The sequence below is a fragment of the Lontra canadensis genome, unplaced genomic scaffold (assembly GCF_010015895.1).
Source record: "Lontra canadensis isolate GAN:19392208 unplaced genomic scaffold, GSC_riverotter_1.0 scaffold201, whole genome shotgun sequence".
NCBI classification, from domain to species: Eukaryota; Metazoa; Chordata; class Mammalia; order Carnivora; family Mustelidae; genus Lontra; species Lontra canadensis.
Window position 1 is genome coordinate 667,435 of NW_022631195.1, and position 8,834 is coordinate 676,268.

General features: G+C 59.7%; 1 protein-coding gene across 3 annotated transcripts in view; it reads left to right on the forward strand.

Annotated features, from left to right (window-relative positions):
• GRINA (glutamate ionotropic receptor NMDA type subunit associated protein 1) overlaps positions 1-3,000 on the forward strand; it is a 3,693-nt gene extending 693 nt beyond the window's left edge. For 2 of the 3 annotated variants that reach the window (XM_032848328.1, XM_032848329.1), the window contains exons 2-7: positions 825-1,182; positions 1,271-1,383; positions 1,467-1,667; positions 1,808-1,936; positions 2,028-2,171; positions 2,263-3,000. In XM_032848328.1, the coding sequence (XP_032704219.1) occupies positions 849-1,182; positions 1,271-1,383; positions 1,467-1,667; positions 1,808-1,936; positions 2,028-2,171; positions 2,263-2,412 (1,071 nt within the window). In that variant the 5' untranslated portion in view covers positions 825-848 and the 3' untranslated portion in view covers positions 2,413-3,000. Of the gene's footprint in view, positions 1-136; positions 316-824; positions 1,183-1,270; positions 1,384-1,466; positions 1,668-1,807; positions 1,937-2,027; positions 2,172-2,262 lie in introns of those variants that run through there. The other variant, XM_032848330.1, reaches the window with a different exon arrangement.
• The last annotated feature ends 5,834 nt before the right edge of the window (positions 3,001-8,834 follow it).

Genomic DNA, 8,834 nt, shown 5'->3' on the forward strand with positions numbered 1-8,834 from the left:
GGCGGGCCGGCGGGGTGGGGGGCGGGGGGCGGGGGGCGGGGGCGGCAGCGACGAGACCCGAGTCCCGAGCGCCCCCTGACCGGGCAGCGGGACCCATCCGCCCTCGGTGCGGGTTCCGTGGCCGCCGCCCCCACCCGCCTCGCCGTCTCGCCCGCTTTGTTCCCCCGCACGCCCTCTGGTCGCCTCCATCCCCCACACGCCCCCGCACCCCGCTGTTCCTGGCGTGCCCTCCTGGCAGGCGCCCCGACAGCCGATCCAGGCCTGCTGCCCCCCACCTTGGGAGCGAGGGACAGTCCGGCCTGCTTTTGGACAAGGGTCAGGGCTCTCGCTGCTCACAGATGGCCTGGGGATTTCCTGGGATAGAAATAGCCGCCGGCTCTGGCCCCTTAAAGCTGCTTAAGGGGAGGGTGGCGAAGGGGAGGGTCCGGGCACACCTCCACACCTCCCTGACCGCGCCCCCAGCCCCGACCCGGCCTGAGCTCTGACCTGGGAGACGCCGCCGCGGTCACAGACCTCCCCCATTTGCTCCTAAGAAACAACCAAAACCAAAAATCGCGGAGCTGGCGAAGTCATCCTCTCGTCTGTCCCCTCCTCCACTTTTGGGGTCGTCTTAGAACGGCCTCTTCCAAAGCCCCACGCCCTGCCAACGACTCCTCCATGGCTTTGTGGTCCTTCTGCTCGCGGGTTGCCAATGGCCCTGGGGGCAAAAGTCATGAATGCCCCCCTTTGTGTCCTGGTTCCCTGCAGCAGGTGGGGCGGGGCAGCAGTGGCTGCTTCCCGGGACTTGTCACTGCGGGGCTGACTTCTCTCTCTCTCTCCTCTAGGGGGAGACCACAGAATCCGAGGCCATGCCCCACGAAAAGAGTTTCTTGGTGTCTGGGGACAGCTATCCTCCCCCAAACCCTGGATATCCTGGGGGACCCCAGCCCTCCATGCCTCCCTACCCTGGAGCCCCTTACCCACAAGCCCCCTTTCAGCCTTCTCCATATGGCCAGCCAGGTTACCCCCAGGGCCCCAGCTCCTACCCCCAAGGGGGCTACCCGCAGGGCCCCTACCCCCAAGGGGGCTACCCCCAGGGCCCCTACCCTCAAGGGGGCTACCCTCAGGGGCCATATCCACAGAGCCCCTTTCCCCCCAACCCCTATGGACAACCACAGGCCTTCCCAGTACCGGACCCTGGCTGTGAGTACGAGGGGAGAAGCTTTGGGGGGAGGGGCAGGGGCTCCAGGTGCCCCCTTGAGCTGCTGACCCAGCCCACCCTGCTCCTCAGCACCTCAGCATGGAAACTACCATGAAGAGGGCCCCCCGTCCTACTACGACAACCAGGACTTCCCCGCCACCAACTGGGATGACAAGAGCATCCGCCAGGCCTTCATCCGGAAGGTGGGCAAAGGAGGCTCGGGGTGGGGGAGGGGGGAGACGAGGAGGCCCTGCGGGGCAGGGCTCTGAGCTGGCTCCCACCCTAGGTGTTCCTGGTGCTGACCCTGCAGCTGTCTGTGACGCTGTCCACTGTGGCTGTGTTCACCTTTGTCGGGAAGGTGAAGGGCTTCGTCCGGGAGAACGTGTGGACCTACTATGTGTCCTATGCCGTCTTCTTCGTCTCCCTCATCGTCCTCAGCTGCTGTGGAGATTTCCGGCGCAAGCATCCCTGGAACCTCATTGCCCTGGTAACCCCAGCCTCCAGCCTGCCCCCTCCCCCAGCGTCCTCACCTGCTGCCCCCACTCTTTGCAGCCACAGGAGGGTGGGGATGGGGCGGGGCAGGGGTGGGGAGCCGCTGCCCCCACATGAGGCTCTGTGTCCCCACAGTCGATCCTGACCGTCAGCCTGTCCTACATGGTGGGCATGATCGCCAGCTTCTACAACACCGAGGCGGTCATCATGGCCGTGGGCATCACGACGACCGTCTGCTTCACGGTGGTCATCTTCTCCATGCAGGTGAGGGGCCCTTGAAGGCCGGGCTGCTGGCCCTGCGGGCCCAGACACCTTCCGGGCCGGCACCCAGACCCCTGTCCCCCCGTGCCCGCAGACCCGCTACGACTTCACGTCGTGCATGGGCGTGCTGCTGGTGAGCCTGGTGGTGCTGGTCGCCTTCGCCATTCTCTGCATCTTCATCCGCAACCGCATCCTGGAGATCGTGTACGCCTCCCTGGGCGCCCTGCTCTTCACCTGTGTGAGTGCTGGCGGCGGGAGCAGGGGGCGGGCCGGAGGGGCAGCGAGGCCGAGGCAGGGCGAGTCCCTCACCGGCCCGCCCGCCCCTCCAGTTCCTGGCTGTGGACACCCAGCTGCTGCTGGGGAACAAGCAGCTGTCCCTGAGCCCCGAGGAGTACGTGTTCGCTGCGCTGAACCTCTACACCGACATCATCAACATTTTCCTCTATATTCTCACCATCATTGGCCGCGCCAAGGAGTAGCTGGAGCTTGGGGCCCCACTCAGGCGGCGTGGCTGGCCTGGGTCCTGGCCCTGATGGGGCAGCGCCGTCACACCTCCCCTTGCGCCCCCGCCTCCCGCCGGCCACAGCCTGGGACCGAGGGGCCCCTCTCCGACCCTCCCATGTGTAACTGCAGATTCTCCTGTGTGGACCTGCCGTGGCCAGCATGGCCCCTTCTTGCCCTCCGACCCCGCCCAGGGCAGTGGGGCCCGGTTCCCAGGCCACCGCCTGCTCACTCACTGTTGCATGAGCCGTCTGCCAGCCCGCCCCAGGGTCTGGGGACCACACCAGGTCCCAGGGGAGAGGGGGCGAGCCAAGAGGTGAGGGTGCACGTCTCCCTTCCTGTTCCAGCCCCCCCACACCCCAGCCTGGCCTAGGGTTCCCCTTCCCCCACCCCTCCCCCGCCCTGGAGCGCTGCCCTCTGGGGGCCCCGAGGACTGAGGGCCTTGCCCCCTGTGGAGCCCTGAGGGCAGAGAGGATGAGGCTATTTCAGGGGGGAGGGAGACCTTCCTCTCGTCTTGCTGTCTTTAAAATTCCAATAAATGGGACCTTGTGCTCTCCACGTTGTGATCCCTTTCCTGGCCGCATTTTCTGGGGGTGGGGAGGAGCCTGCGGGCATCGCCAGGGTAAAGGGAGCAGGAGCAGGTGCCGGGAGGGGAAGTCAAGGACAGGGAGGGCACAGTGCACTGCCCTTTCTGTCGCCTTCCTGAACTCCGTCTGAGGTACCCCGCAAGGACGGGGACGGGGCCCGAGGACAGGGGCCCGAGGCCTCCGGAGCTCAAGTGTGGTGCCGGGTTTGCAGGGTGGTGAACGGCCTGACTTTGGCACTCGGCCCTGGGAACCGCACAGCACGGCGGAGGGCCTTACGGGTCCCCTGGGTCTGGGGACAGCGTAGGTGGCTGGCCCCAGAGCAGACTTCCCCCAGCTCTGCCCATCAGTGGGCACCTGACATGCCCCGGGCCTGGCTCAGACAAGGCCCTGCAGATCGCTCTGTGCTCCCCGTGAGGAGCTGCAGACTGGGGCCCCTTGGGGGAAGCTGCACAGACTCAGGGCTTGGCCCCTCAGCCTGCCTCTAGCACCTTCCCCCAGCCTCACCTCAGTACCCTGTTCTGCATGCCCTCCCCTCCTGCTGCCTCCCCCAGCCGGGCTCTAGGGGCTGCATTCAGAGGCCAGCCAGAGGTCAGCCGGCTGTCCATACCCTCGTCCTCCCCGCAGAGGGGCCCCTGCACTGTCTGGGGTCCAGCTCTGTCAGGGGACCTCCCTGCCCTCGGTTCTCTGCGGCCTTCCCCCGCAGGACCCCCACCTCCTGAAGCTTGAGAACCCTCTCACAGGACCCCTTGCCCCCCCCACCCCACCCATTAACCCAACCCTATAACTTGCCTATGACCCCAGTGTCTCCGAAGGGACTCACACCCCAGGAGCCAACATCCCTGCCGAGGTCTGCCGGCACCTCCGCTGTCCCCCGCCCACCGTCCACTCTCCCGCAAACCTGCTGCTGACATGTCCTCTCCATCCACGGTCTCTGCCCCACCTCCCCTGCCAGAACCAGGGCTGTCTTCTCTCCTCCCTGCCCACCGCCCCCCCCGCCACCGCACAGAAGGCTGCCTCGTGCTCACCTGTCCACTCACACCCACCGGCCCCCTCCTGCTAGGTCTATTTCCAAACGCAGATCACCCCTACCCCGTCTGCTTCAAACGCTCGAAGAGTTGCTGGTGGAGGAACTGCACATTCTTGGCCTGGCCCATGGGCCTGCCATCTGCCCACTGGCTGCTTAGCTGGCCTCCCACTGACCCCCAACCGCTCAACCCCCAGGCCTGACCTTGCACCGCCTGAGACCAGGCAAGCCCCACTGCCCAAGGCAGGGATGCACGCACCCCTGGGCCCTTCCTGGAGTCCACCTCGCCTTGCCCCGTGGCTGCTGCTGCACCGTCTCCCTTAGCTGTGTCGACATGCTAAGCATGAGGCAAGCGATGCAGGTCCCCTCCCCCCCCCCTTGGTGGCTGGCTCCTCGAGCAGGGGCAGCTCCCTGCCCAAGACTCCCTGCCTGGACTGTGGCCCAGGCATGCCAGCATCTGGTCGGGGTCAGCTCACAGACCCACCAGGGACCCGCACTGGAAAGAGCCCAGAGTGCCGACGTGCTGGGGGGAACATGGTCATGGCAGGGAAGCTCGGAATGTCGTGCGTGCCACACGCAAGGACCGTTTCCTCGAGAGGCTCCAAGAACACGGCCTCTCGGCTAAGCCAGCCCTGGAGGAGGCTCCCTGGGGATGGCCAGGGTCCGGACGTTGGTGCAGGGGCGTGGCGAGGGCCGACGGGCCGGGAGACGGGGAGAAGAGGTGTCTGCCGCCAGAGGGAGGGCCAGGGCCGCACACAGCCGAAGCCCCGTAGGTAAAGGGGACTCTGGCAGGTGAACCCAGCAACAGTATGTCCAGGAGACGGTGTGGGGTGTGAACAGGTGAGGTGAGCGGGGAAGGAGCCGTGGAGATGTGCGGAAGAGGGGAGCTATGGGCCTGGGGCCGCGGCGTCAGGAGGCGGCCGGGGGCGCCACAGAGGGACCAGGCTAGGCCAGGGGCAAGGCCAGCACCACATCTCTTTTCTTTCTTTCTTTCCTTCCTCCTTTCTTTCTTTCTTTCTTTCTTTTTTTTTTGTAATTTATTTATTTTGTTTGAGAGACAGAGAGCATGCTGGGAGGGGCGGGGAGAGACAGTCTCAAGCAGACTCCTTGCTGAGCATGGAGGCCTAGATGAGGCTTGATCCCACGACCCTGAGATGATGACCTGAGCTGAAACCAAGACTCGGACGCCTAACCGCCTGCGCCCCCCCACCCCACGCATCCCTGCTGGGGCATTTCCCCTAACTGCACATCCCACCCAGGTTAGAGAAGGAGAGGCAGCTTGTGACCGGACCTGTGGAGCCACGTGGAGAAGGCTCTCATGTGGGCTTGGGGAGCAGCCGGGGGTGAAGCGCTGTTGCTTTTCCAGGTGAGGAAGGAAGCAGCCTCCGACCTGGGGGGCGGGCCTGCTCCTCTGCGCAAAGCCCTCGTGCTGCAGGAGCTGGCCCGGCGCGCAGACCCAGGCGCTGGTGGCCTCCTGGTCAGGTGACAAACAATTTCATGCCACGTCAGTGTCACAGCAGAAGGTCTGGGGTGGGTCAAGACAGAAACAATTCCCCTCCGTGACCACATATGGACACAGATAAGACACAGCATTGTCCAGGCGTAAGAGACCCATGGCACACGGTCCTGCTTACTGACAGCTCTCCTGCCTCTGGTCTGTCCTCCTTCCAAAAAAGAGGTGTTGAGACACCCAGACCCTTTCCTGTCAGCATGTGATCCAGAGTAAAGCCCTGCTTCCTCAGCCTTCCCCAATTCACCCAAGTGAGCCCAGCCTCCTCACAGGTCCTTTCTAGCACCAGTCCTGCGACCCCCGTCGCCTGCCCATCGTGACCTGCCCATTGCCAGGGGTCCCCTTACCGCAGTGAGAGGTAAGCCCGGCCCAGTGGGCTCAGTGGGCTTCCACCAAAGGGCACCGAAATGGCTACTAACTATACTGAGACCAAAGGCGGCTAATGTTTTCTTCAACCAAAATGTCTATCTCCATAGTCCATCGTCACATCCATCCTCGTTTTCAAGATGAAAAGACACGAAGCGTGCACACCTCCATCACACTCCTTGCCAAGGAACACAGCTGTGCTGCATAGAGTCATGCTGGGAGGCTGGCCCAGGACACCTACTTGCGGAACACCCAGGCCAGCACCCCATCCAGGTCCAGGCACACCATAGGTGTCAACTGTGGAGTCAGTGAATGAGCTTCATGTCCCAGAGCCAGGGACAGAGTGTTAAGACTTCAGGACCTCGGCTCAGCCTTAGTGCTAGCGGGAAATTGTCTCGGGAGTGTGGACAGCAAAACTCAAAGCCCAGGAGAATGCATGGAGGCAGGTCAGGGGAAACCAAGTGGAAGAAAGAGGACACACGGAGAGTCTTGAGTGGTCAAGGCCTGGTGTGGAAACCCGAGGATGGGCAGCTCCAGAGTCTGCTGTCCTCCAGGGAAGCGCCTGGGAGTGGTTTGAGTAAAGGCAGGAAGATTGGTAGTGACTGTCCTGATGGCACAGGCGGAGAGAGCCCCAAACAGAGAGATGTACCATGTTCATGGATCAGAAGCCTTAATAACATCAAGGCATCGATTCTCTCCAAATTGATATAGAAATTCAACAATACCAATCAAAATCCCAGCAGGCTTTACCGTAGAACTTGACAAACATCTTAAAACGTATATGGAAATACAAAAGATATAGAAAATGCAAAACAATTTTGAAAAGAAAATAACAAAGTTGGAGAACCCACACCACCTGATTTCACGACTTACCGTAAAGCGACAATAATCATACGGAGGGACACGCGGGTCAGCAGAACCGAGTGTGGAATCTGGAACTAAACTCATGCATTTTTTAAGCAGATGGGAATGGGAAACTGGGTACCACGATTAAAGGAAAAGAAGGAACCGTGGCCCGTACCTTATATCACACACAAAATTAACTTGAAACAGATCCTAGACCTAAATGTAAAAGCCAGATTTACAAAAACTTTAGGTGAAGACTTAGGTGATATCGTCAAGACCCTAGAGGAAGCAGATTTCTCAGCTAAGACACAACAAACATGAACCACTAAAAAAAACCCTTGATAAACTTCAGAGCTTTTGTTCTTTAAAAGACACCGTTAAGGAAATGAAAAGGTAAGCCGCAACTCGGAGGAAATACTCGCAGTACACGTGTTTGACAAAGACTTGTGTCCAGACCACAGAGGTGCTTCTACAGTTTCATAATTAGAAGATGCTTAACCGTAGTTTCAAAAGTGGTCGAAAGACTTTAGGAACCCTGTAAAAAAAGATACACAAATGGCCAATAAACACATGTGAACGTTTTGTTTTCTTTCTTTTTTTTTTTTTTTAAGATTTTGTTCATTTGAGAGAGAGCACAAGCAGGCTCCCCACTGGGTGGGGAGCCCCGTCTGGGGTCACGACCCGCGCTAAAGGCAGACCCTTGACCTATTGAGCCACCCAGGCGCCCCACACAGGAATATTTTCAACGTCATTTGTCATCAAGGAAATGCAAATGAAAGTACAATTAATGCCAGTCCATGTTCACTAGAAGAGCGAAAACGAAAAGATTTACAATAACAAGCACCGGCGAGGACTCGGGGCCGCTGGCGGAAGAGCGCGATGGTACAGCCATTTGGGAAAACTGGGCGGTTTCCTGGAACGTTAAACAGATACTTACCACAGGACCCTGCAAAGCCACTCTGAGATTTTCATCCAAAGACTGGAACACAGTTGCTCATAGCTGCTTTATTCGTAATCGCCAGACTTGGACACGACTGAAATGCCCACGAGCAGGTGAACGGAGAAGCCAGCCGTGATGGCTGTGGAGGGGCCCTACTTGGCCATGAAAAGCAGCACAACCCCTACGCACGCCGCATGAGTGGGTCTCTAAACCACCATGCTGAGCGGAAGCAGCCAGGCACTAACGGACACATGTGCAGAAATACATACACGATGATACAGAAAAGACCGTTAGGACCACAGGTGGAGGTGGGCTCGCTGGAGAGCGGCACACGGAAACTCTCAGGGTGACGGGGATGTTCAGACGTTGCTGCAGCAGCAGTCACGTGTGTGCACGACCGTGACAGCTCACGAAGCGCGGGACGGTGAGCTCCAGCCCCACGTCAGGCTCCATGAGCAGCCCCCAGTCCGCCTGACGTCCCTTCTCCCTCTGCCTCTGCCCCTCCTTGCTGGCTCTCTCTAAAATAAATAATCTTTAAAAAGAAAAACTCAAATTGTTCACTTAAATTGGGTACATTTTATTGCGTAAAAATTATACCTCAGTAAAGGTGACTTTTTTTTAAAGATTCTATTTATTTATTTGACAGAGAGATGTGGTGAGATAGGAACGCAGGCAGGGGGAGTGGCAGAGGGAGAGGGGGAAACAGACCTCCTGCTGAGCAGGGAGCCGGATTCGGGGCTCGATCCCAGGACCCTGGGACCATGACCTGAGCCGAACTTCACTGACTAAGCCATGCAGGCGCCCCTAAAGGGGACTTTTAAAATATGAATGTGAAGGGGGTGCCTGGCTGGCTCAGTCGGTAGAGCGTGTGACTCTTGATCTCGGGGTTGTGAGTTCGAGTCCCACATTGGATGCTGGGTGTGGAAATTACTTAAAAATAAAATCTTGGGGCGCCTGGGTGGCTCATGGGGTTACACCTCTGCCTTCGGCTCGGGTCATAATCTCGGGGTCCTGGGATCGAGCCCCGCGTCGGGCTCTCTGCTCAGCGGGGATCCTGCTTCCCTCGCTCTCTGCCTGCCTCTCTGCCTACTTGTGATCTGTCAAATAAATAAATAAAATCTTAAAAA